Here is a 23,351-nt window from a genome sequence, read left to right as displayed (position 1 = left end):
CTCCATCTCTCCCTCCATGCCTCCACCCCTCCATTCATCCCTCCATCCCTCCATCTCTCCCTCTATCCCTCCATCCCTCCCTCCCTCCATCCCCCCATCCTTCCACCCCTGCATTCACCCACCCACCCACCCCTCTCTCCCCCTGCCTGCACACCCAGCTGCCAGCCCAACCCTGCCCGCACCCCCCCACACACCCCCCCCCACCCGCATCTCTCCCTCCGTGTCCCGCAGCCTCACCTCACCGCTCCCTCCCGGTGCCGGTCCCTGTGCCGGTACCATCCCGCCACCATCCATTATCGCTACCGGCGACCGTGTCTCTTTAACAGCCTCTGCTGCTGACACGCGTGTGCGGGTGTGCAAACGCGCGTGTGCGTGTGGGAGCAGCTCCCGGCTCCCTGGGCTGGCTGGCAGGAGAGACCCCCCTTCTCCATCCCCCCCACCCCGGATCCGGATCCGGCCCTATTTCCCCCCCCCCTCCCCTTACTCCCCGCTTATTTTTCCTGTTGTTTAGCGGGGTTGGGGCGGGGGCCGGGCAGGATCCGGCCCCTTTTCCAACGGGGATTTTTTAATTTTATTTTATTTTTATTTTTTGGAGGGGCTGGGGGGGGGGGGGGGTCCCGGTTTATCTTCCCGGTGTGGTTTGTTTTTTTTTTTTTTCCTGCAACCAAAAGAGGACGGGCACAAGGCATGGCATGAGCTTCGGGAGACGGTGCTGGAGGTAAGAGCCGCTCGGGAAAACCCTTTACAACACAAAGCCGGTGCCGGTGCCGGTGTCGGTTTCACCGGCTCCGGCACCGGCACCGCAACCGCCCCCCGCCGCATCCCGCATCATGGAGCCGCGTTATATAACGGCGGCGGAGCCTGCCCGGCCCCGGGGCTCCCGGTCCGGTGGCGCCCGCCCCCCCCCCCCCCCCCCGTTTCCCCTCGCCCGGTAGCTGAACAGAGGATGGTGGTCGGTGTGACTCTCCCCCCCCCCCCCCCCCGTCGCCAAGTGATGCTGGCTCCCCATCCCCGGTTTGGCGACCGGGGCAGGGGGGGGAAGGTGGTGGCCCCCCCCCCCCAGCATGGCCAGGCATCACCGGGTGGGTAACGGGGGTGGGGGGTGTCGGGTGGGTACGGGGAGATGCTTTGGGATGGGGGTGTAGGACAACATCACGGTGGGGACAGGGTCACCGGGGTGTAGGGCTGCTGCTTGCTCCCCCCACCCCGGTTCTGCTGTCGGCCCTCAAACTGCCCCTCGTCCTCCTCGGTGGCACCACTGGGACCGTTGGCACCCCCGGTTCTGCACCCCAACCCCCTGACACCCCAGCACCCTGACACCCCATCACCTCAGTGAGGCTTTCCTTGGGTGCAGGGTGACACAGGCTGGGGGGAACACACAGGGGCAGCCACCCCCCATCCTGGGGTCCAGGGGATGGAGGAAGGGGAAGGCCCCAGCTGGGATGGGGCCGAGGGGGCTGAGACCCACAGTGGGGTCCTGCAGAGCCCAGCATGGGGCCGGGGACCCCAAGCAGCCCAGGAAGGGGGGGCGAGGGGCCAGGGTCAGGTTGTTTCAGCAGGGCGGGGAATGGGGACGGGTGGAGGGGTCCCTGTATGAGGCTGACTGGCACCGGGGGCTGGGCGGGCAGGCTGAGCCCCATGGAAGGGCTGGGGCAGGATAGGGGAAACTGAGGCACGGGGTTGTGGCAGCATCCAGGCAGAGACCGCCATGACCTCGGCTGGGTGGGGGTCCAGGGGTGCCACAGGGCACCGGGCCAGGGCGGCTCTGGCTCTTGGGCATCCGCCGGCACTGGTGGGACGTGGCAGTGCCTGGGCAGCGAAGGCCGGAGCGTGGCAGTCCCTGCAGTGGGGATGCTCCTGGCAGAGATCCTGCTCCACGACCACCCTCATCTGGGGTACAGGGGGTCTCGGGCCCCCTCCATAGCACCCAGGGGGTCTCAGCACGCAGCAGGGTGGGAGCAGCAGGTGCAGAGCGAGCGCTGTGCCATGCTGGCATCTCCCCTCCTCTGAAAGCTGGGTGCTGATTTCACTCTGGCTACCAGGAAGAGGGAGGGAGGTGGCTTTGGAGTGGGGAGGACTCGCTCGAGCATCCATTTTTAATGAGCTAGATATCTATTTTTCCCCGAGCTGGCTTCCCCCACATCGATCTCTTTGCCATCCGCCAGGCCTGCTCTTCTCCCCATGCCAGCAGCTCCACGGTGGCAGGGAGCAGCGGGACGAGCATCCCCAGCACTGGCAACCTCGCACCTCCCCAGATCCTGCTCCTGGGGACGGAGGGACCCTTGCTTGAGCCGGAACAGCACATGCAGGAAGGTGGGAGGGGGAAAGGGTCCCCTTGTCCCCTCCGGAGGGGTGACCTCCATGTTGACCATCCCATGGGGACATGGCCATGCTTCAGCCAGGGGAAGGGTGGCTGGAGCAGGAGCACTTTGAGTTTGGGGGCCGGATCCTGCCTTCACACTCTGCAGATTTAAGCTGTGCCTGGCTCGGACTCTGGCAGCTCCGTGGCAAAGCCACATCGCTCTGTCTGTACCTCAGTTTCCCCATCTCCAAACCATGGCCCATTGCTCCTCACCAGTGCCTGTGTGGATGGAACAGCACCCAGAGAGGGGAAAGGGGATTAGGGAGGCGAGTGGGTGCTGACGGCGTGGGAGGGAGCAGGATAGGGTGCGTGGGTGAGCCGGGCTCCTTTGGCAGCATCCCACCCCCGCCCAACCTCTGCCCACCTGCTATAGGGACCTGCCATGTTTGCTGGGTGCTCCAGGGCCAGCAGTGCAGAGAAGGGGGCCGGGGCTGAAGAGGAGAGTGTTTGGGGAGAGGGCAGGTCAGGAGAAGCTGTTTCTCCAGGGTTTCTCTGCTGCAGGTGTGACCCGTGCCCAGCTCCTGCCTGGGGGAAGCGGGAGGCTGCGGGGCTGCCCTAGGATCAGGATCAGGATCAGGCCAGCACCTTTGCTTCCAGGATGCATCTAATGGCTTTTTGGAGCCTGTGTCGGCATTTAGTCCGCCCTAACCCCCTGCAGCGAGGAGTCCCGTGGCTGAATGCTGCCTGCCTGCCCTGGCATCCTACAAGCCTCGTGCCGATGGCTCCCATGTTGGACAGGCATTCAGCCATCTCACCCTGATCCCAGTCCAGGCCAGACCCCTGAGCCCAGGGGCAAAGGGTCATCGCTGTTTGCTTGGCCATTGCCATGTCTGGAGGGATGAAGGGGTTTGAAGAAGAAGCTCAAGTCTCAGCGGTACCTGAGGAGCACATCCGTGTCCTGGGGACAAGGGGCTGGGGGACAGCCATGGGCCATGGTCCCCTGGCTCCTCTCTTCTCGTGGACTCTTGCATTTTATTCACCCCTTCTGGGGCCCAGGAGGGGCAAAGAGAAGGACTGTAACATGCTGGATGCTCTGGCTCTGGCTGGGCTTGCACTGAGGAGAGGCCAGGCCAGACAGGAGCCAGCACAAGAGGAGCTGTTCCTTCTTCCCCTCGCCTCAGTCAGTGGGGAGCAGGGCAAAGCTTGGCTGAAGCATGAGCATCCTCCCATGGCAGTGAGGGCCAGGACCTCTGGAGGAGGCTGAGGGAGATGGGCCCAGGGCAGCACATTGAGGTCCAGCTCTGCTCTGGTCTGTGCATCCCATGTTCCTCTTGGGTGTGGGGTCCCCTCCAGGGGACATGGGGCTGCCTGGGGTAGGGAGGGAGGTCAGGGCTTGATGTCTTTGGGAGATATGGGTCTTAACAGAGAGGACAAATGCTCCTGTAGGAAGGGCTTGCGGCAGCTGGAGGGGACCCCGCTGCCTGTTGCGAGGAAGTTTTACCTGGCTAGGCCTGGGGGGCTGGAGCTTTGCCTCCTCCCTACAATTCCCCCATGCTGAGGGCTGGGGAGGACAGGAGTTGCACCTCCCAGTGCTGCTGGACATGAGCTGTTCTCTCAGCTAAGCAGAAAGTGGTGGGGACGTGAGCAGAGCTTGGCTTTGGCACCTTAGCCAGAATTTCCCCAGCTCCCTGGGCATGGGGCTGGCCCCACAGAGCCTGGCCCCAGGTCTTGCCATTCAGAAAGGCTGTGGGACCTGGGGGATAGCGGTCCTGGGGAGTACCTATCATGATGGCTCCGCTGCCTGGCCATGAGCTGCCTGAGACCCAGCGACAGATTCACCAGCCAGCCCAGCACTGAGAGCAGCAGCCGGCAGGAATGGGACTCGTACCAGTTGTATTCCCAGCCCCTCCTGAGCCTCTTTGTCCGCTGCAAGGTGGGACGAGCTCTTTGGCATCGTTGGGAGCCAACAAGGGAGCAGGAGAGCTGTTCTCAGCCCTCCGGTCTCCCAAGGGGCTCTCAGGGTAATCTCAGGAAGGAGTTTCCCGGCTCCCATCACACAAATGGCAGGTCTCCGGGGTCAGGCAGAGCGGCAAGGCCCTTCCCCACCACGAATTCCTCGCTTGTGCAGCGGGGGACTAGGTAGTGCTGAGTTTGGAGCTGTGCTCTGAGCCTCTCTCCCAGCTGACTTGTGTGAGTGCTGAGCCCAGGAGTGCAGATCTGCCTGTACACACACACGTGTGCACAAGTACAGCTTCTCCCCACTCAAACACACCCACTGTCCCTCCATCTCCGGGGGAGCCAGTGACTCCTTCAGGGCCTTCTGCGGCTCCTCTGCATTGCCGGGGTCATCCAAGCCCTCCAAGGGGACCCAGCCTCGGAGGCCGATGGTTGTACACCCTCTACTCACGGCACGGGCAGCTGTCTGACCTGATAGGATCAGAGCAGGAGGCAGTTCACACACCACTAAGCGCTGCCAGGGAAGGCGATCTTTGTAGTGGGATGTCTTTATTACTACCATGTGCTTTGGTTGGCAGGTTCAGCCCCCCCAAAGCCTGCCTGGCATCGCTGCTGGTTGGGGATGTTGTGTAGAGTTGAGGCAGTCCCAGGGAGCCGTTACCCTCAGGAGTGCTGGACAAAAGCCTTGGCTCTGTGCTCTGCCACAGCACTATGTCTCGGGTGTGTTTTCTCCGCCTGTAGAGCAACTTGATTTGCTGCATTAGTAAAAATAGATGGGCTAATGAATTCAGCTGATGCAACTCTCTGTGTGTGTGTGTGTGTGCGCGTGCATGCGCTTATCTCTGTTTGTGTGTGTATGTGTGCATGTATATGTGCAGCTGAATGCCAAGACTCGTGTAAGGTGCATCCACCAGCTCCTGGGGCTCTGTCGGGGTGGTTGTGTGTGTGCCCCTGTGTGTCTGTGTATGCATATATATATATATCTATATATATATATCTGCGTGTGTGTGTGCAGGAAGCCGTGAGTGATGGCTGCTAGCTGCCGAGCAGCCCTGTCACTGAAGCAGTGGCTCCACAGAAATAATTTTGCAGCAGCCTTGGATTCTGGTAGGGCAATAACAGGGCTTCACGGCGAGCTGGCAGGGCAGGAGGGGAGACTGCAGGGACCTGGTGGGGCAATAGTGGATCCTCACATGGACCTGGTGGGGCAATAGCAAGATCTCTTACAAGGACCTGGCAGGGCAATAGTGGATCCTGGCAGGGACCTGGCAGGGCAATACTAGGACCTCGTGGGGCAATAGTGGATCCTCGCAGGGACCTGGTGGGGCAATAGTAGGATCTCTTACAAGGACCTGGTGGGGCCATAGTGGATCCTCACACGGACCTGGCGGGGCAATAGTAGGACTTCTTACAAGGAGCTGGCAGGGCAATAGTAGGATCTCTTACAAGGACCTGGCGGGGCAATAGTGGATCCTCGCAGGGACCTGGCAGGGCGATAGTGGATCCTGGCAGGGGGCCGCTGAGGCGGGGGGTCCCGCAGGGGCACGTCTGCGGGGTGCCCTTGTAGGGTGACGCAAGGAGAACGCGGGGCCGGGCCGCTGTCCGCGGTGCTGAACGGGGCCGCTGTCCGCGGTGCTGAACGGGGCCCGCCCGGCCAGCAGGAACGGGGCCCGCTGGCTCCCACGCCTGGCCAGACCCGGGTCTCCAGTGGCCTCCGAGCCCGGCTGACCCAGAGCCCTCGGTAGGCTTCAAGCCCGGCCGGTCCAGAGCTCACCCTCAAGCCTGGCTGCGGTAGGATGACTGCCTGATCCAGCGGGTCTCATCTGCCACAGCCTGAGGTCTTCCAGCAAACACCCACGCAGGGGTGGCCCTAACAGGGGGACGGATCATCCTGCCCATCTCTTGAGGCCCTCGTCCCTCTTCACTACCACATGGAGATGGTAAACTCTCCCAATGGCTTGGACAAGCTCTGTCTTCCTGGCAGCTTTTGTCCTATTCTTCCCAGCATCTTCATCATCTGTGTAATGTTTGTAGTGACAGGCTCTTAGACCCCCTTCTTCCTTCTCTCTTCCTGCGTCAAATCCACCCCCCACCACTGCATCATCGCTCACTGTGTATGACAAAACCCTCATGAATGGAGTGACTTCTCTGGCAATGATGTTTCCTGTGAAATGTGCACCCTGGAGTGAATTTGGGAGACTAAAAGACTTTGCCCTTTGCTTTTGTCAGGTTTCCTCCCACTGTGGATTGGGAGCTGGCACTCCACTGCTGGCAGATGCTTCCCCCATGAGCTGTGGCCTGGAAGAGCGGAGCGGGAGTGCTATAGGGGGGTTGTGAAGCTGGGCCTTTCCTGTGGGATCCCAGAGTAAGGATGGTTGTATCAAGTGCTGAACTCTCCTGATGATGATGTTGTGGTTGGCCCAGTCATGCAATCTGCAAAGAGTGAGATGATGGGAGAGGAGGAAAGGCCAAATCTCTGCTCTCCTGCTGCTTTGGGGTGACCAAAAAGCATATGGAGGTGCTCATGGAGCTGCTGCAACATCAGAGGGGCTCTGTACTGACACCTCCAAGGCTGATGGCTTTGTATCTCTCTGTCCCTCCGCTGTCTCAGTGGGTTGGAGGGAGGGCCTGGGACAGGGCAGGATGTGTGCTGGGCATCCCAGCACACAGCAGCTCTGATCTCTGCAGGATGCGGTACTTGCACTTTGTACATCGGAGCAATGTAGCCTCAACCCTGGGGTGCAGGAACGTGGGGGGCTGCTTGGCTGCAGGCAGCGGCTTTCCCGCAGCAGTGCAGGGCATATCCCAGCGCTGCTCCGTGGTGCCAGAGACAGAGGAGAAAAGAGCTATTGGACCCACTCCCCTCTCCAGTCTGTGCCCCCAGATCACCCTCTCCAGGCTGGCATCCTCCCCCCAAGCAGTCCTGCTCCTTTTGGGGTGGTAGGAATCCCCAGATTCTTGTCTGCCCATTTCCCTGGAGAGATGCAGCTGGGTACAGCCAGTCTGCCTGCCCGGCCTCCCCGCTGCCGCTGCCTGGAGCCTGCCTGTGCCCAGAAGGCCTGAATCTCTGGCTGTCTTTCTATTTGAAGTGACTTCCCAGCTCATTCACAGTTTGGGATTTCTGTGAGCCAGCCAGGCAGCCTCAGCGCCTGGGGCAGGGGGGACCTGGCTCAGCTTTCCAAGGCAGGACTGGGAAAGCTGCTGAATCCACTCAGCCCCCCCGAGCCCGGCCTCGGGGACCAGCCGAGGTCTGAGCTGGTTGTAACCATTGCCAACACCTCCCGCTGGCTGCATTTCAGTCCGGCGACTTGTCAGCATCTGTCTCCTCCTGTGACTGTCCCCTTGGGCTACTGAGGCCCCAGGCTGCCCCTCTGCCACCACCTGCCCTCTCCCTGGGGGCATCCAGCATGCTGCACAGCTCTGGCTGTGGGGTCCATGCTGGAGTGACAGCCTTTCCATGCCGCCTGGTAGTTATCTGTTTGGATTTGTGCTGTATGGCTGTTAGACACCCTGGTGCATGTTCTGTTTGCTTCCCTAATTGCTGCCAAACACCAAGCTGCTGGTTTTAAGTTTCTTCCTTCTTTCCCCTCCTCTTCTCCTGCTTTCAAGTGAATTTAACACATGTCCAAGCATCAGAGGCCCAGCTCCTCTGTTGGGCAGCATGAACAGAGGCAGCAGAAGCTGCATCCGAGTGGGGAACGGCGCCAGACTGTCTGCACAGGGCTGGGCTCGTCCCCGGAGGCTGGGCTCGCGTGCTGCCGCTGCCACCGGGCCTGGCTGGCTGCAGGCACCTCCACACCGCTGCCACTTGCACCGTGGGAGAGGCTTCAGCAGCTCCCACCAGCCCCGTCCTGCCGCCCTGCTGTGCCGGGCAGGGTGTCCCCAGGAGACGCCGTGCACCCCATGGGGTTTGCCAGCTGTGCCGCAGGCAGCTGTCTGCGTTCCTGGGCTCTTCCATGGTGCATTTTGGGTGGCTGCTCCCCTCCCTGGCTGCTCCAGGAGGGCTGGATGAGGCCCAGGGATGCTGTGAGGGTGAAAATGATGGGCTGGGGGCAGCGGGGGATCTAGGCTGCACCCTGCTTGGCAGCCATCCCCCCCAGGCTGCATGGAGCATCCTCAGAGCCCGCAGACCTGGGCCATGAGCATCACCGGCCAGGATGCTGCTCCCTCGGTGCCCCTCTGTCAGGGCCTGGCCATCTCCATCCCAAATCAGGCAGCTAAAATATTTGCCTCACTTTTATCTTGGGTCTGGGGGGAGCTGGTGATGGAGAGAGTCCTCAGGTCCCATCAACCACTGCCAGATGGACATGCCAGCCATCCCTCGGGGCTCAGGGACCATGTCCCTGTCCCCCGCTCCCCTGGGCCCCAGCTCCTCACCGTGTCCCCAGGGGCTGCCAGGAACCCAGCACCCTCCAGCCTCAGACCCGGCTCTTTGGCAGGGTTTGGCACGGCACCAGCAAACAGGGTGTGGGCAGGACAGGCAGCGCACCGGCAGGGCCCTGCGCCAGGCACCGGCTGGGGCGGGGGGGGGGGGGGGCCGAGCCCCCATCAATTATTCACCTCCGTATTTATAGAGGGAAACGTGTTGAATAATGGATGGCTGGGTGCGGCGGGGCCGTTGGAAAGCCGGCCTCGCTGCTGCTGAAATATTTATTGGCCTGGTTTGCTGGGGTGCTGCCCGGCTGCTGTGAGGCTCAGCAAGGCTCGGCGAGGCTCCTGGCCGGCACAGGCTCGCTGCCGAGCACCTCGCTGGCACAGAGAGTGCGGGCAGCTCTGCTCTGCCACTGCTGCCTCTTCTCCCCTCTACAAGAATGATCGGGGGGCTGGAACCCCTCTCCTATGAGGACAGGCTAGGAGAGTTGGTGTTATTCAGCCTGGAGAAGAGAAGGCTCTGGGGAGACCTTATTGCAGCCTTTCAACACTTCAAGGGGGCTTATTAGAGAGATGGGGACAAACTTTTTAGCAGGGCCTGTAGTGACAGGACAAGGGGTAATGGTTTTAAACTGAAAGAGAGCAGATTCAGACTAGATATAAGGAAGAAATTTTTTACGCTGAGGGTGGTGAAACACTGGCACAGGTTACCCAGAGAGGTGGTCAATGCCCCATCCCTGGGAACATTCAAGATCAGGTTGGACGGGGCTCTGAGCAACCTGATCTAGTTGAAGATGTCCCTGCTCATTGCAGGGGGTTGGACTAGATGACCTTAAAGGTCTCTTCCCACCCAAACCAGCCTATGATTCTATGAACCTGCTCCATCTCCCATTGGTGGCTGGATCCTGGGCGGAGAGAAGGATGTGAATGTCCGGGGACAAATCCCCATTCATTCCCCATCACAGGGGATGCCAGGGCCACACAGCCCCTCGGAGGACCCCACTCTGTGCCCCGGGCATGACCGCTCTTCTGCTGTGCCCAGCAGCCCTGCAGCGCCCGCTCCCCTGTGCCATCCTGCTCCCTGCACAGGGACCCCCAGGATCTCCCTCCCTGCCGGTGCCACAACATCCTCCAACCCTGCCTGCCTTCCCTGCCCACTATCCCTGCCTGCTCTCCCCGTTGGACCAGCAGCCCCTCAGCCAACATCCCTATGTTGCAGAGAGACCCGTGGAAGATGTCGAACCCGAGAAACGGCGACACCAAGCCCCCATGTTTGCCCCGCAATGGACTGGTGAAGATCCCCACACAACCCAACGGCCTTGGCTCCGCCAGCATCACCAAAGGCACCCCCGCCGTGAAAAACCGCCTGTGCCAGCCTTCCTCCGTGCCTGCCATCCTCAGCCCAGCCTTAGCCCATCGCAGCGACCTGCCCATCCCCAGCCTGGCCTCCCCTCTCTCCTTGGCCGCGCTGGCCGGCGTCTCCTCCCCTCCTGGCGCTTCCTTGGTGGGACTGAACACGAGCGAAGGCTCGGAGCAGCCCTCACCAGAGCGGCTGCCCGGCTCGCCCTCAGAAAGGCAGCTGGCGGTGGACGAGAAGATCCTCAACCGCTTGTTCTGGTACTTTTCGGCATGCGAGAAGTGCGTGCTGGCGCAGGTGTGCAAGGCGTGGCGGCGGGTGCTCTACCAACCCAAGTTCTGGGTAGGCTTGACGCCCGTCCTGCACACCAAAGAGCTCTACAACATCCTGCCTGGTGGCGAGAAGGAGTTCGTCAGCCTGCAGGGCTTTGCCGTCCGTGGCTTCGACGGCTTCTGCCTCGTGGGCGTCTCCGACCTGGACATTTGTGAGTTCATTGACAACTACCCCCTCTCCAAGAAGGGGGTCAAGTCCATGAGCCTTAAGAGGTCGACCATCACGGACGCAGGGTTGGAGGTAGGTGACCCCAGCGAGGTGACTGGGGTAGCTGACAATGTGGCAACGGCAGGTCCTTCCCAGTGGCCGTGGGGACACACGCGTGGGCAGAGTTTTCACCGGCCGCAGGCAAGCGGCATGGCCATCCCACGAGTGCAGGCAGCATCAGGAGCCCCTGCCTGTGGTCCGGGCAGTGGGATGGGCTGCAGCCTGAGCCGCCCTCCCAGGCAGGGGGTGAGGATGCTGTTGGGGGGGGGGTTCATCCCTGCTGCCTGCGGATGCTGCCTGCAGATGCTGCCGGGAAGGCAAAGCCAGGGGAGGTGGTCGTGCCGCTGGGTGGTAGATGCAGTGGTGGGTGATGAGCAGGGCTCAGGGGACGGGGACATCCCTGGTTGGCTGGCTGCTCCCCAGCAAGGGGGCTTGCCTGGGCAGGGGGCTGCGGGTCAGATGGAGATGGAGCAACTCATGGTCCTGCACGGTGCCAGGCAAGGTCCCCACCGAGGTCCCCTGCCCCACGCCACGGCCAAACACAGCACCAGCTGCTCCGTGGCCACACGCTACCCGAGCAGTGCCCAGGCTGGGAGTGGGCATTAATCCTGCCCTTGCCAAGAGCACCAGATACAGAGCTGGGGCTGCAACCAGGGGTCCCTGCCTGTCCCTTCCTGTCCCTGTGGATGCTGGCATGTCCTAGAGCAGGGTGCTGCTCCAACACCGGGATGGGGGGCAGGGAGAAGGCTGGACCCACGCAGGGCTGGGGGCAGCAGGAAGAGTCCCAGGGGGCTCAGAGGGGGCTGAGGCCGGGGCACGGGGCTGCGCAGGGCGGGTGGTGGTGCCCACCATGCCCTAACCCCCTGCCCCTCGGCAGGTGATGTTGGAGCAGATGCAGGGCGTGGTGCGGCTGGAGCTGTCGGGCTGCAACGACTTCACGGAGGCCGGGCTGTGGTCCAGCCTCAACGCCCGCATCACGGCGCTGAGCGTCAGCGACTGCATCAACGTGGCCGACGACGCCATCGCCGCCATCTCGCAGCTCCTGCCCAACCTCACCGAGCTCAACCTGCAAGCCTACCACGTGACGGACACGGCGCTCGCCTACTTCACCGCCAAGCAAGGCTACACCACCCACACCCTCCGCCTCAACTCCTGCTGGGAGATCACCAACCACGGCGTGGTCAACATGGTCCACAGCCTGCCCAACCTGAGCGTCCTCAGCCTCTCGGGCTGCTCCAAGGTGACGGATGACGGTGTGGAGCTGGTGGCTGAGAACCTGCGGAAGCTGCGCAGCCTTGACCTCTCCTGGTGCCCTCGCATCACCGACATGGCCCTGGAGTACATCGCCTGTGACCTGCACAAGCTGGAGGAGCTGGTGCTCGACAGGTACGGGGCCGTGCCGAGCTGTGCTGAGCCACGCTGTGCCATGCCAAACCGCGCCGAGCCATGCTGCATCATGCCGAGCCATGCCATGCCATGCCGAGCCATGCTGCATCATGCCGAGCCATGCCATGCCATGCCGTGCCATGCCAAGTTGAGCCATGCCATGCCATGCCATGCCGAGCCATGCCGCACCATGCCATGCCATGCTGAGCCGTGCTGGAAGCAGTGGGTGCCGCATGGGGGCCACAGTCTGGGGACACCCGTGGGTGCCCCACTCCCAGCCGGCCCTGACACCCTGTGTCCCCGGCAGGTGCGTGCGGATCACCGACACTGGCCTCAGCTACCTGTCCACCATGTCATCTCTGCGGAGCCTCTACCTGCGCTGGTGCTGCCAGGTAGGTGGGGGGACACAGCCGTGCCCACCCCGGCTGGCACGGCGGGGAGGGCAGAGTGCCTGGCACCGCCCTGGGGACGGGCCTCGAGCTCAGGGTGGGCACCCCAGGCTGGCTGGAGCCCCCACGACTTGTGCTGCGAAGCAGGGAAGGGATGGGGTCCTCTTGTGAGCTCAGCAGGACTCAGCCACTGCACCCTGCCCCAGCACCCTGCCCCAGCACCCTGCCCTAGCATCCAGCTCCCTACCCCTGCACCCAGCTCCCTGCCCTGGCACCCTGCCCCAGCGATCCCGAGCCCCTGGTGCCATGGTGGCTGCCCCGCACGGAACCCCCCCTTGTCCCCCGCCCCGCTCCCACTCCATTTTCTTTTCCAGGTGCAGGATTTTGGCCTGAAGCATCTCCTGAGCATGGGCAGCCTGCGCCTCCTCTCGCTGGCCGGTGAGACGCCCGCCTTGCTCCCCCGGGATGGGGTGGCTGGGTCCCCACGGGGTGTGGGGACAGGGACAGTCCTGGGGACAGTCCTGGGGACAGTCCTGGGGACAGCCCGGGGGACAGCCAGCATCCCCACTCCCCAGCATGGCACGGCTCCTGCATCCCCTCAAACTGCCAGGGTACCCGCACCCAGCCCAGCTCTCCGGGGATGGGGTCCATGGCTGCGCTCTTGTAGTGCTGGGGTTTTTGGGGTGCTGGTTTTTTGGATGCTGATTTTTTGGGGTGCTAGTGTGTTTGGGGTAGTGGTTTTGGGGGTGCTGTTGTTTTGGGCTGCTTTTTGGGGGAGTGCTGGGGTTTTGAGGTGCTGGTGTTTTTGTGGTGCTGGGTTTTGGGGCACTGGGGGTTTTTTTGGGTGCTGGTATTTTGGGGTGCTGGTATTTTGGGGTGATGGTGTGCCTTGTCCTCTTGCAGGCTGCCCCTTGCTGACCACCACGGGGCTATCGGGGCTGGTGCAGCTGCAGGAGCTGGAGGAGCTGGAGCTCACCAACTGCCCCGGGGCCACCCCAGAGCTCTTCAAGTACTTCTCCCAGCACCTCCCGTGCTGCATGGTGATCGAGTAGCACCGGATCCGGCCGCCCCGCTCCCGCGCCCACCCCGCCACCGCCTGGTCTGACATCGCCCATCCTATTTCTTTCCGTCTGCTGGGGGATGCAAAAGACACCAGTTGATTACAACCAACCCCGGACACCCCCCCGCATCGACGCCCCCGAGGGACACGGGACTCCGGAGGGAGATGGGGGACGGCATCACCCCTCACCGGAGCCCCCCTGGGTACCCTGTAAATTCCCCCCACGCCGCTGCCATTGCCCGTCCTCCTCCCGGTGTCCTGCCAATCCCTTCCAGACGGACGAACGGACATCATGGAAACCCAAAGTGGGAAGGCGACGGCGGTGTGACCCCTCCCGGCCACATCCTGCCCCCACCCCGGTGCCAAGACGGCATGTGGCCCCACTGCCAAGGGTGCTCCTGGGGACCAAAGGATGCTCCTGGGGATGGGCGAGAGGAGGATGCTTATTTTTGGCACTCGTGGGTGGCAGCAGAGGCTGGATGGGTCCTCTCGCACCCCCGGAGTGGGTCACCGAGCCACCCCCCCCCGTGCTGCGTGTACCCCCAAGCCCCCGGCCCTGCCCTTGGGGTGCCCGGCGCTTTCTCCTGGTGAATAGGATGTTTTTCTCCGCCCACCCACCCACCACCCTCGCATGCTCGCTTGCTTCAGTCTCGTGGTACGGCAGGCTCCGGGGTACCCGGGGGGGGACGGTGACAAGTGACAGCCCCCACTTGGCCCCTCCATAAGCCTTCGCCCCGGCTGGATTGTGCCCCGGGAGCCGGACTCTCCCAGCAAGCATCCCCCCTCGCCCTGGGGACCCCGCTGCACCCCGGTTTACATGGGCTCGGTGGGGCGATGCTGCTCCCCGCGGGATGCCGACGTCGAGGAGCGACCCGTCCGGCTGGGATGGGGTGTCCCGGGGGACCGGGGCCAGGTCTGAGCCGTCGCGGGGACACCGGCGGCAGAGAGCGAAGGCGGGAGGTGGTACCTAGGACACGCTGCCACTGCCACCACTTTTCCAGCTGGAAAGCCATCATCCCGATGCCAGCAGCAAGCGGGGGGCTGGGGGGACCCCTGGCCTGAGCCGAGCCGGGCATGGGGCTGGGGTGCCCGCGGGGACCCGGCGTAGGAGGGGGCTCGGTGGCCATCCCCGGGGCATCGCCCACTGCCACCCTGGCTGCCTGCACGGCCCCCGGAGGAGCGTGGGCACGGACACGGACACGGGCACGGACACGGACACGGACACGCTTTCGGTTTGTTTTGCCTTTGTACCGGGCGGGAAGGAACTGCTGCACCACCTGCTGCCTCCGCTCCCTCCTTTGTCCAAAACACCCCTTTCTGGCCTCAAAATGGCGCAAGGACCCTCGTGGCCCTGGAAGGGGGTTTGAGGTGCGCCGGGAGCCACCGGGGCCGTGGGACAGGGTGGCACTGCCGGGGCACGGAGCACCCCAGCATGGCGGCAGCCAGGGTGGGGGGCTGCCTGCACCCCCAAACCCACCGGTGCCCGTGGGACATGAGGGCCAGGACAGGGGTGCCAGGGTCTGGGGACAAGCGGGGCAGCGGCACATGGAGGGTCCCCCCACCCCTGCAGGTGGCAGCAGCAGTTGGGGGGGTCCCATCAGCCCTGCGCACCCCCCCGGTCCCATGTCACACGGGCAGCCCCAGCACAGCCACAGGCCCGGGACTGGGGTGTCCCCATACTCCCCTCTGCACCCCCCCATGGCAGTGCACCCCCATAGTCCCCAGGGCAACCCCATACCCCCCGGTGCACCCCCACTTGCCCATAGACCCCCACCCCCTGTACACCCATCCCCCAGTGTAGCCCTGTATCTCCCTGTACAGCCACCCCCCCTTGTACCCCTAAACCCCAGGGTAGCCCCACGCTCCAGGGCACCTCCAAACCCCCCAAGCAGCCCCACCCCCCCAGTGCACCCCCATATCCCCCCAGTGCACCCCTACACCCCAGCACACCCCCATATCCCCCCAGTACACCCCCATATCCCCCCAGTGCACCCCTACACCCCAGCACACCCCCATATCCCCCCAGTACAACCCCATATCCCCCCAGTGCACCCCTATATCCCCCCAGTGCACCCCTACACCCCAGCACACCCCCATATCCCCCCAGTGCACCCCCATATCCCCCCAGTGCACCCCTACACCCCAGCACACCCCCATATCCCCCCAGTGCACCCCTATATCCCCCCAGTGCATCCCTACACCCCGGCGCACCCCCATATCCCCCCAGTGCACCCCTACACCCCCGATGCGCCCCATATTCCCCCGACACCCCCATTTCCCCCCCACACCCTCACCCCCAATGCACCCCGTATCCCCCTGACACCCCTATTTTCCCCATCGCACCCCCCCACGCTGCACCCCACGTCCCCCTGGCATTGTCACCCTAATTCACCCCATATCCCCCCCCCCGACACCCCCATTTCCCCCCCCCGACCCCCACGCCCCCGCCTTCCCGCTCCGTCCGGGGGCGGGGTCTGACTCGGGGGCGGGGCTTAATCCCGGGGCGGGGGGCGGGCCGTAATCTGAGGTGGGGAGGGGCGTGGGCGGGGCGGACGGGCATCGACGGCGGAAGGGGGCGGGGCGGGGCGGAAGAGGGGCGGGTCTTGACGGTCGTTTCCGTGGTGGCCGCGGGGCCTGCTCGGCCCGAGCTGCCGGCGGAGCTGCACCGGCACCGGGTACGGCACCGGCACCGCGGTCTGCGGAGAGGGAGGGCCTGGCCGGCAGCGGGCCCTGAGGAGGCTCTGAGGGGCGGGAGGGGGCCCTGAGGAGGCCTTGGGGTCTGAGGGGGCCCTGAAGGGGCTCTGAAGGGCAGGAGGGGGCCCTGAGGAGGCCTTAGGCCAGGAGGGGGCCCTGAGGGGCGGGAGGGGGTTCTCGGGGCCCTGAGGAGTGGGAGCGGGCACTGAGGAGGCTCTGAGGGGCTGTGGGTCGGGAGCGGGCCCTGAGGAGGGGGGATGTGGGGTATGAGGAGGCTGGGGGGCCTGGCGAGGGAAGGGCCTAGGGGCTGGCGGGGGGGCAGTGCTGGGGTAGGAGCTCGGCCTGGCTCTGGGGGCGATGGCCTGTGGGTTGCAGCAGAGACCCTATGGTCCCCAAGCAGCCTTGCTGGCCCCAGGGCAGCCCCAGAGTAGCTGGCAGCCCCTGGCACCCTGGCCTGCTCCTGTGCCTGGTGGGGGGAGCTGCAGGTCCCCCTCTGCTAGACAAGCAGGGTAAACCCCAGCTTGTGGTGCTTGCAGGGGTTTGGGGTGCAGGGAGCGCCCCGCGGAGATGACTGCGGCCTCGTTTCGCCCAACCTCTTGCTGGAGAAGCTGCTCGCCTCAGTCCACGTTGCTGTAGTTGACCTCCCGTAGCGCCAGCAACAGCCACTCTCATCAGCGGAGCATCTCGGGGGGTTGAACTGAGGAGGGAACAAGGAACCCAGAAAAGGTTTTTCAAGAACTCCCTGAGAAGGATTTACAGAAGGCAGCAGGAGGAGAAGCCCGGCCTGGGGCTGTATCTCTCTCCCCGCAAGTGGCAACCGGGCTGTAGCCTCTCACCTCTGCAGCCTGTTGATGTGGCCACAAAAAGCTGCGGTTGAAGCCACCTGGGCCTGCCAGGAGCTGCGGGAGCTGAGCCTGTTCCTTCCCAGCTCTGGCTGAAGTGGAGCAGGGCGGCCGCGTGAGCGTGAATGCAGCCTGTGGGGACGCAAGCCTCCGAGCCTGCTCCTGGAGAGGGGAGTGCGCCCCGAGGACGGCCATGGAGAAAATGGCCAGGGTCACCACCGCCCTGGGGGGCAACGCCCTCACGGGACGGACCATGTTCTGCCACCTGGATGCCCCTGCCAATGCCATCAGTGTGTGCCGCGATGCTGCCCAGGTGGTGGTGGCCGGCCGCAACATCTTCAAGATCTACTCCATTGAGGAGGACCAGTTTGTAGAGAAGCTGAACCTCCGCGTTGGCCGTAAACCCTCCTTGAACTTCAGCTGCGCGGATGTAGTATGGCACCAGATGGACGAAAACCTGCTGGCCACCGCTGCCACCAATGGTGTGGTTGTCACCTGGAACCTGGGCAAGCCATCCCGCAACAAGCAGGACCAGCTCTTCACCGAGCACAAGCGCACCGTCAACAAGGTCTGCTTCCACCCCACCGAGGTCTACATGCTCCTCAGCGGCTCCCAGGATGGCTACATGAAATGCTTCGACCTGCGCAAGAAGGACTCTGTCAGCACCTTCTCGGGTACGAATGCGGGCTGTCGCTTGCCCCCTTATGGTGGTGAGAGGTAGAAGTTGGGGGCTTTGCCCTTTCCCCATGCTCGGGAGGAGGGTTTGCTCAGGGCATGATGTCTGGAGCAGGCAGGGAGAGAGCTGAGAGGCATTTTGGTGCTTTTTTTTTGCCACTTGGCAGTGGGCTGGGCCTGCACGGGAGGTGGAAGGTGGCTGCATTGCTCCCTGCTTCCCCTTCTCTCTGGGCTGGGAACCCCAATGGCTCTTCCGGTGGGGTTTTTAGCTTTGCTGGAGCTCTGTCTCACTGGATCTCAACTTCTGTCCCCACTCAGGCCAGTCAGAGAGCGTGCGTGATGTCCAGTTCAGCATCCGGGACTACTTCACCTTCGCTGCCACTTTTGAGAACGGGAACGTGCAGCTGTGGGACATCCGCCGGCCGGACCGCTACGAGAGGATGTTCACGGCCCACAACGGGCCTGTCTTCTGCTGCGACTGGCACCCGGAGGACAGGTGTGTGTGGGGCCAGACCCTGCCAGCCGCCCGGCCTCGGCAGAGATGAGGGAGGCCCTAAAAACAGAGTTGGGACGTTTCAGAATAGGGGGGGGAAAGCAGGGTCTCTGATACTGTGGCCCCTTGTGTCAGGGGCTGAGCCATTGCTGGAAGATGGGAGCAATTATTGCTTTGAGGATTTGGGGGTGTGTTAGGGTGTTTTTGTTTTGTTTTTTGAGAAATTGGGGCTTTCTGAGGCACTGGATTGCTAATGGTCAAGTATAGCAAGCTGCTGTCTTGGCCCCCCATGTCAGGGCAGCCTCTCGCTCCAGTGCTCAGCTCAGAGAGGGTGCTGCATGGCTGCTCTGGGACATGGCTAGCTTGTGTTTGATCACATTTCCCTCTTGCCTTTCCCCGGGGGCAGTTGGGGTGCATCTGGAAACAGCTGTTGTGGTGTGCGGGTCCCTCCTCGCTCCCTGCCAGGCAGCACTGCGACTCCTCACAAGCTTAGAGAGGCACTGAAATATGTTCAAACTGGCTGTTTTCCTCTCTGCTGTCCTGGGCAAGTGGAAACCAGAGTTGGGGGAAACTGGTCTGGCTGGGAGCCCTTCAGATGAGTGTGGCTCAGGGCCTTAAATGGGAGCAGGAAGGAGGGGTGTTGCCTGACCTGGTTATTGGAGAGCGGAGGCATTAGGGTAGCATGTGGGAGAATGTGATTGCAGCCTGGCTGCCTCCCCTTGGTGCGGATGTGGTCACAAGTGTGTTGTGAGCATTTCTGTGCAGGGGCAGGAAAGGAGAGGTGCATGGGCACAGATCCTGGCCCAAGCTGGCATCTCACCGTCTTTCTCCATCCTTCTTCCAGGGGCTGGCTGGCAACAGGCGGCCGGGATAAGATGGTGAAGGTATGGGACATGAACACCACGCGGGCAAAGGAGATCTACTGCGTGCAGACCATCGCCTCTGTGGCCCGGGTGAAGTGGCGCCCAGAGTGCAAACACCACATCGCCACATGCTCCATGATGGTGGACCACAACATCTATGTCTGGGATGTGCGGCGTCCCTTCATCCCCTCTGCCATGTTTGAGGAGCACAAGGATGTCACCACGGGCATCGTGTGGCGTCATCTCCATGACCCCTATTTCCTCCTGTCGGGCTCTAAGGACAGCACCCTCTACCAGCACATCTTCAAGGACGCCAGCCAGCCCATCGACCGGGCTAACCCTGAGGGACTGTGCTACAGCCTCTACGGAGACCTGGCCTTCGCCGCCAAAGAGAGCCTCATCTCCTCCGACTCCAACCGCAAGCCCTACATCGGGGACCGGCGTCACCCCATCTTCTTCAAGCGCAAGCTGGACCCCACGGAGCAATTTGAGTACATCTCCTCCTCCAGTGCCCTCAGCGTCTTCGAGACGGATGTGGAGAGTGGCAGCATGGACTGGTTCGTGCATACTGCCAAGCAGTATGCGCTGGCTGGCAGGCCCCTGGCCGAGCTCTGTGACCACAACGCCAAGGTGGCCAAGGGCTTGGACCGCAACCAGGTGAGACCTAGGCTGGTGCTGTCAGGATGAGGCCCGCCACCTTTGCTGGATGGCAGCTTTCCATCTGGTTGTGGCCTCTGGCTGTCCCCAGAAGGTGTACCTCTGCCTGGCACCAAACCCGTACTGCTGTTGCCTACAACAAGCACAGATCACTACCCAGAAACTTGACTCCCCTGAGAGCCTGCCCAGCTCTCTAGATCAGCTGATGATGGGAATTTGCAGTCAAGCACATGGCTGCACGGGGCCTGGTTTTTAGCCTGGCAAGGTCTGACCGCAGCTGTCTCTCGCGCAGGTGGCTCAAACGTGGACGATGCTGCGAATTATTTATTCCAGCCTTGGCACCGTGTCATCCACCAACCTCAACCACAGCATGGGGAAAGGCAGCACCGCCCTTCCGCTCATGAACAGGTAAGGGGTGCTGGAGCTGCAGCAAATGACGTGATGGCTGGGGCAGCTCTGTGAGCGGGAGAGCGGAGACAGCTCCTCAGCTGGGCTGGAGTTGCGGGGTGGGAGCAGGGACAGCTCTCCCCCAGCCTCAGGCCACGCTGGTTTGCAGGTTGGCGTTGTCTGAACACTGCCATTTTCTGTGTGGGTGTGAGAAGTGAGTGGCCAGCCTGGCCTCGAGCCATGCAGCCTCGTACGCTACTCCCTTCCCTCTTTGAATCAAAGATTGAAGCTGTGGTGGGGCATGGGGCTGGTACCAACTTTGCAGTTACTTAATTAGTGACTGTGACTGAGGGTGGGGGTTGGAGAACCTCTGTCTCGCCGCTGGAGCTAGAGCTACTGGTGTGGAGAGGTTCTCTTCTGCCTTTCAAAGGGAGAGGATAGTCCAGCTCTGCAAGTAACTCACTGGCTGGTGTGGAAAGCGCCATCGTGGGCTGATGAAGCAGGAAAACTTGTTTTTCCTCTTCTCAATGACATATAAAAGTGAGGCGTGAGGACTCCAAATTAGCTGTCAGACCTTGCAGGGCTGGGTTCCCAGGGTGAGTGGCAAATCCTCGAATAACATCAAAGAAAACACTCTCCTTGACCAAGCTCTGCATCCAGACGGGTCACTGTCTGTCACTGACTTAAACCGCAGGCAGCAAGCTGAAGAGCTTGGCTCTGCTTCAACCCCATTCCCTTCGCTTTCCGTCTCGGTGAAGCCTGAGAGTGGTGATGCATAACAAACAGCCAAGCACCTTGTAGCAAGGCAGCTCCTGTTTACCTACCTCTGAGGTGAAGATAAATATTTAAGAGATGGAGTCGAGAGCCTGTGCTCAGTTCAGAAATCCTTTAGGAAGACCTCTGCAGGCACCTTTGCAGTGCAGGTGCAGAGATGCCAGGCTTGGAGAAAGGGCTGTGTTAACAATTGCAGTGTATCTTTTAAGTTACCAAGTGGGGACAGCTGACTTCTGTGCTCTCAGGGAAATCATCATATCTTGTGTTTCACCATTCAAGTCTCAACTGGAGACCTATTTCCAGGCTGTTTGCTGCCTAGAACGGAAGCTGTAAACTTCTGTGACTATTAAATTTGGCTTCTCTCCCAGCTTTAACCTGAAGGACATCCCCTCTGGGCTGGGCAGCGAGTCGAGACTGGACCGCAGCAAAGGAGAAAGCCGCACGGAAAACATCCTCATGGATTCCTCCTCCACCCTGATCAACAATGAGGGTAACATTTCTGGGGTGGTCCTGCGGCTTTTCCCTCCTCAGCTGTAGATAGCCCTGATATGGAACAAACTGGTAAATTTATCCTGTAAATTGGGGTGATTGGACCTGCTGCAGCCCCCAGGTGAAGCATGCCGAGCCCCAGGGTGTTGCAGAAGGACAATTTACCCCCGTGAGTGACCCCCACAGTGGTGGCTCTGGGTGCCAGGAGCACGACTGCAGTGGGGAGCTGAGCCATCTGGCTCGGACACAGCCTGGCACACTGGGGCAGGACATGGGGGATGTGGATCCAACCATGTTCCTCAGGGGGTTGAGCTGATTTCTCTCTCCCTGGGCTCGCAGACAACGAGGAGACGGAGGGTAGTGATGTCCCTGCAGACTATCTGCTGGGAGATGTGGAAGCAGATGAGGATGACCTGTACATGATGGACCATGAGAACCCACATGGTGAGTGCTCGCTCAGCTGGTGTTGCCTGTGCCAGACACACAGCTTGATTTTTCTCCTGGCCTTCCCTCCTCATTCCTGATCAGATCTCTCTCCTCGCAGCTGAAGAGCAGGAATACAGCCTTCCCCAAGAAGCCTTCCCCCTGCGCCACGAAATCGTGGACAACCCGTCAGCCTTGGACCACCTGCAAGACAAGGCTGACTCTCCTCACGTCAGCGGCAACGAGGCTGAGACGGTGTCACTGACACCCGTGGAGTCCTTCTCCCTCATCTCCATCTCCCACTCGCTCTACGAGAACCGCCTGCCCTCCGACTTCTTCAATCCCATTGTGCGGGACACGCTCCTCTTCTATGCTGAGCAGGGAGACGTGCAGACGGCCGTGTCCGTCCTCATCGTGCTGGGAGACCGCATCCGCAAGGAGATTGATGAGCAGACCCAGGTAGACCCCAGGAAGCCCCTTCCTGGCTGCGTAGGAACTGAACCCTCCCTTCAGGGCTGGTGCAGCAACCCCACGAGATGGAGTAGGACAACTTGGTGGGACCCAGAGGTGGTGTATCCCAATGCCATGGGATCCTGCCTGGGCTCTGGGCACTTCCCTTCTCCTCCAGCCAGGCCCGCTCTAACCCGGGGTGGGCAGCTCCAGGACCCCCGGGACCCAGTTGGCCACCCTACCACCAGTCCTGGCAGGGAACCGAGGTGGTGTCCACAGGGCCAGGGTGGGGAAGTGGCCTTGGCCTGTTGATTTAGGGAAGGATGCGTCTTCCCCAGCCCTGCAGAGCAGTTCCCCCGCTGCAGGAATCTTGCCTTTGGGACGCAGGACTGGGATCCCGAGGGGGTTTTGGGGGGCATCGAGGCTCAGCTGTCTGCGGCTGTCCCCAGGAGCACTGGTACACATCCTACATCGACCTGCTGCAGCGCTTCCAGCTCTGGAACATCTCCAACGAGGTGATCAAGCTGAGCACGTGCCGCGCCATCAACTGCCTCAATCAGGCTTCCACCACCCTGCACGTCAACTGCAGCAACTGCAAACGGCCCATGAGCAACAGGGGCTGGATCTGCGACAGGTGAGGGCAGCGCTGCGGGCAGGGAGGTGGGGGACCGCTCTCTGGTCACCAAGGGGAGTCCCAGAGGGGCTGCAGGGGCAGGAGGATGGGGTTGGTACCCCCTCTTTCCCCCTCGTTGCCCTCCCCGAGGGTTCTCTTTGCCCACGCTCGCCCCCTTCTCTCCGGCGCAGGTGTCGACAGTGTGCCAGCATGTGTGCCGTCTGTCACCACGTGGTGAAGGGGCTCTTCGTCTGGTGCCAGGGCTGCAGCCACGGCGGCCATCTCCAGCACATCATGAAGTGGCTGGAGACCAGCTCCCACTGCCCCGCAGGCTGCGGCCACCTCTGCGAGTACACCTGAGCCCCTCGCCGGTGGGGGGAGAAGGCAGCCAGGTGGGGCAGGCAGCCGTGGGCAGGGCAGGCAGGGCCTCCTGCCTGCCTGCCTGCCCTCCCCGCGCCTCCCTCCCTGTATTTATTTTTGTGTAAATAGGGGCTGCGTGTGGCCCCCCCCCCCCAGCCCCCTGCCCGGCCCTTTTGTACTGGATTAAAACCAAACAGAGCAGCTGAACTGAGCCATGCCTCTTGTCTTTGCTTAACCTGCCTGCGGCGGCCGCCGGGGCAGCCCCGGGGG

The 23,351-nt window shown here is 62.3% G+C and overlaps 2 protein-coding genes across 4 annotated transcripts; both read left to right on the top strand.

Annotated features, from left to right (window-relative positions):
- The first annotated feature begins 597 nt into the window (after positions 1-597).
- FBXL16 (F-box and leucine rich repeat protein 16) lies at positions 598-14,639 on the top strand. Of its 2 annotated transcripts, none has more exons than XM_030001820.1 (6): positions 598-718; positions 9,849-10,559; positions 11,404-11,912; positions 12,220-12,304; positions 12,676-12,739; positions 13,205-14,639. In XM_030001820.1, exons 2-6 carry the CDS (start codon positions 9,864-9,866, stop codon positions 13,351-13,353), a joined length of 1,503 nt encoding a protein of 500 aa, XP_029857680.1. In that variant the 5' UTR covers positions 598-718; positions 9,849-9,863; the 3' UTR covers positions 13,354-14,639. The 2 variants fall into 2 exon arrangements, with proteins under 2 accessions (XP_029857680.1, XP_029857679.1); XM_030001819.1 differs by lacking the exon at positions 598-718 and adding an exon at positions 7,907-8,045.
- On the top strand, positions 13,367-23,087 carry WDR24 (WD repeat domain 24). 2 transcript variants are annotated; one of them, XM_030001800.2, is made up of 10 exons: positions 13,367-14,593; positions 16,592-17,571; positions 17,891-18,068; positions 18,910-19,585; positions 19,878-19,993; positions 21,115-21,236; positions 21,575-21,679; positions 21,780-22,117; positions 22,558-22,742; positions 22,913-23,087. In XM_030001800.2, the coding sequence occupies exons 2-10, from the start codon at positions 17,091-17,093 to the stop codon at positions 23,079-23,081; spliced, it is 2,370 nt and encodes a 789-aa protein (XP_029857660.1). In that variant the 5' UTR covers positions 13,367-14,593; positions 16,592-17,090; the 3' UTR covers positions 23,082-23,087. The 2 variants fall into 2 exon arrangements, with proteins under 2 accessions (XP_029857660.1, XP_029857659.1); XM_030001799.1 differs by lacking the exon at positions 13,367-14,593 and adding an exon at positions 15,938-16,036.
- Positions 23,088-23,351: the final 264 nt, after the last annotated feature.

Source organism: Aquila chrysaetos, chromosome 25 (assembly GCF_900496995.4).
Source record: "Aquila chrysaetos chrysaetos chromosome 25, bAquChr1.4, whole genome shotgun sequence".
Classification (NCBI taxonomy): domain Eukaryota; kingdom Metazoa; phylum Chordata; class Aves; order Accipitriformes; family Accipitridae; genus Aquila; species Aquila chrysaetos.
This window is presented reverse-complemented; position numbering and strand designations above follow the sequence as displayed.

Bases quoted from the DNA above. Each gene is read 5' to 3' on its own strand.
- FBXL16 (XM_030001819.1), top strand. From the start codon at position 7,920: ATGAACAGAGGCAGCAGAAGCTGCATCCGAGTGGGGAACGGCGCCAGA. The intron at 8,046-9,848 runs GCACCTCCACAC...CCTATGTTGCAG, and splicing joins CCGGGCCTGGCTGGCTGCAG to AGAGACCCGTGGAAGATGTC. The intron at 11,913-12,219 runs GTACGGGGCCGT...TGTCCCCGGCAG, and splicing joins GAGGAGCTGGTGCTCGACAG to GTGCGTGCGGATCACCGACA.
- WDR24 (XM_030001800.2), top strand. From the start codon at position 17,091: ATGGAGAAAATGGCCAGGGTCACCACCGCCCTGGGGGGCAACGCCCTC. The intron at 18,069-18,909 runs GTGTGTGTGGGG...TCCTTCTTCCAG, and splicing joins GACTGGCACCCGGAGGACAG to GGGCTGGCTGGCAACAGGCG. The intron at 21,237-21,574 runs GTAACATTTCTG...CTGGGCTCGCAG, and splicing joins CACCCTGATCAACAATGAGG to ACAACGAGGAGACGGAGGGT.